The sequence below is a fragment of the Brassica oleracea genome, unplaced genomic scaffold (genome assembly GCF_000695525.1).
Source record: "Brassica oleracea var. oleracea cultivar TO1000 unplaced genomic scaffold, BOL UnpScaffold04177, whole genome shotgun sequence".
In the NCBI taxonomy this organism is placed as follows: Eukaryota; Viridiplantae; Streptophyta; class Magnoliopsida; order Brassicales; family Brassicaceae; genus Brassica; species Brassica oleracea.
In genome coordinates this window covers 1-1,019 of record NW_013620701.1, presented here as the reverse complement: position 1 = coordinate 1,019, position 1,019 = coordinate 1, and the positions used below count along the sequence as shown (strand labels likewise).

Sequence of the window (1,019 nt, the reverse complement as noted above, 5' to 3'; positions counted from 1 at the left end):
CTTTTACAGTCTTGAAGCTTACATGACCAAGTCTGGCGTGCCATCTCCATGAATCTTCCTCGAGTCTTGCGTGCAAACAAGTCGCTTTTCCTACTTTCAATTTCAACTTGTACAGTCGATTTGTAGTCCTCAATACCTTTACTAGTAACCTCCCTTCAGGGTCTCTTAATGTTAAGAAGTTGTTTTTCATTCGAACATCACAACCTTGCTCAGTTGCTTGTCCCAGACTCAAGATGTTACTCTTTAGCTCCGGGATATAGTAGATGTCTTGTAACAGCTTCTGCTCCCCTGTCTTAGCTTCAAACAAGATCGACCCTTTACCGTTTATCTCGACGAATGATCCATCCCCAAACTTTACCTTTCCTTTGACGTTTTCGTTTTGTTCGAAGAAGTAGGACCTCTCTCCTGTCATATGATTTGAAGCGCCATTGTCAAGATACCACACACCTTCTTCTTTCTCGTGAAATTCCAGCTTCTTTGGTATAACTTTCTCTTCGTTGAGGAATATTACTTCGTGCATGTATAAGGCTGCTTCTGCTACCTCTGTTTCGGTTTTGTTTAGCTCCTCGTTATCTTTCTTCTCGGTACAGACCGAAGCAAAGTGACCCTTCTTCTTACAATTGTAGCATATGATCTGAGAGTAGTCTCTTTTCTCTTTACTCCTCTCGCCATTGTTACCTCTACCACGTCCTCTTCCTCTGGTACCGCGACCACGTCCTCTGTTCTGTCCTCTGCCTCTTCCTCCATTGTCATATGACTTCTCTGAATTTGAATACAGAAGAGCCCCTTGTTGTTCATACGATTCAAAACCTTTGATTCGCTCTTCATAAGCTTTAAGTCTTCCAATTATGTCTTCAAAGCTTGTAGTTTCCAAATCCAATAGCTGTTCCAACGAGGCCGTCATATGAATAAACTTAGGTGGCAAGCTATTAAGAAACTTCTTCACAATCTTTGGTCCCTCAATGCTCTGACCTAACGAACTTGCTTTAGAGGCGAGTTCAGATATCTTCCCTGAGAAC

The 1,019-nt window shown here is 42.3% G+C and overlaps 1 protein-coding gene across 1 annotated transcript; it reads right to left on the bottom strand.

The window, feature by feature from the left end:
* Positions 1-22: 22 nt before the first annotated feature.
* Positions 23-904, bottom strand: LOC106321956 (the record flags this gene model as incomplete). The annotated part of the gene is made up of 1 exon (XM_013760165.1): positions 23-904. A coding segment is annotated over exon 1 (882 nt), but the record flags the coding sequence as incomplete, so codon positions are not given.
* Between the last annotated feature and the right edge of the window lie 115 nt (positions 905-1,019).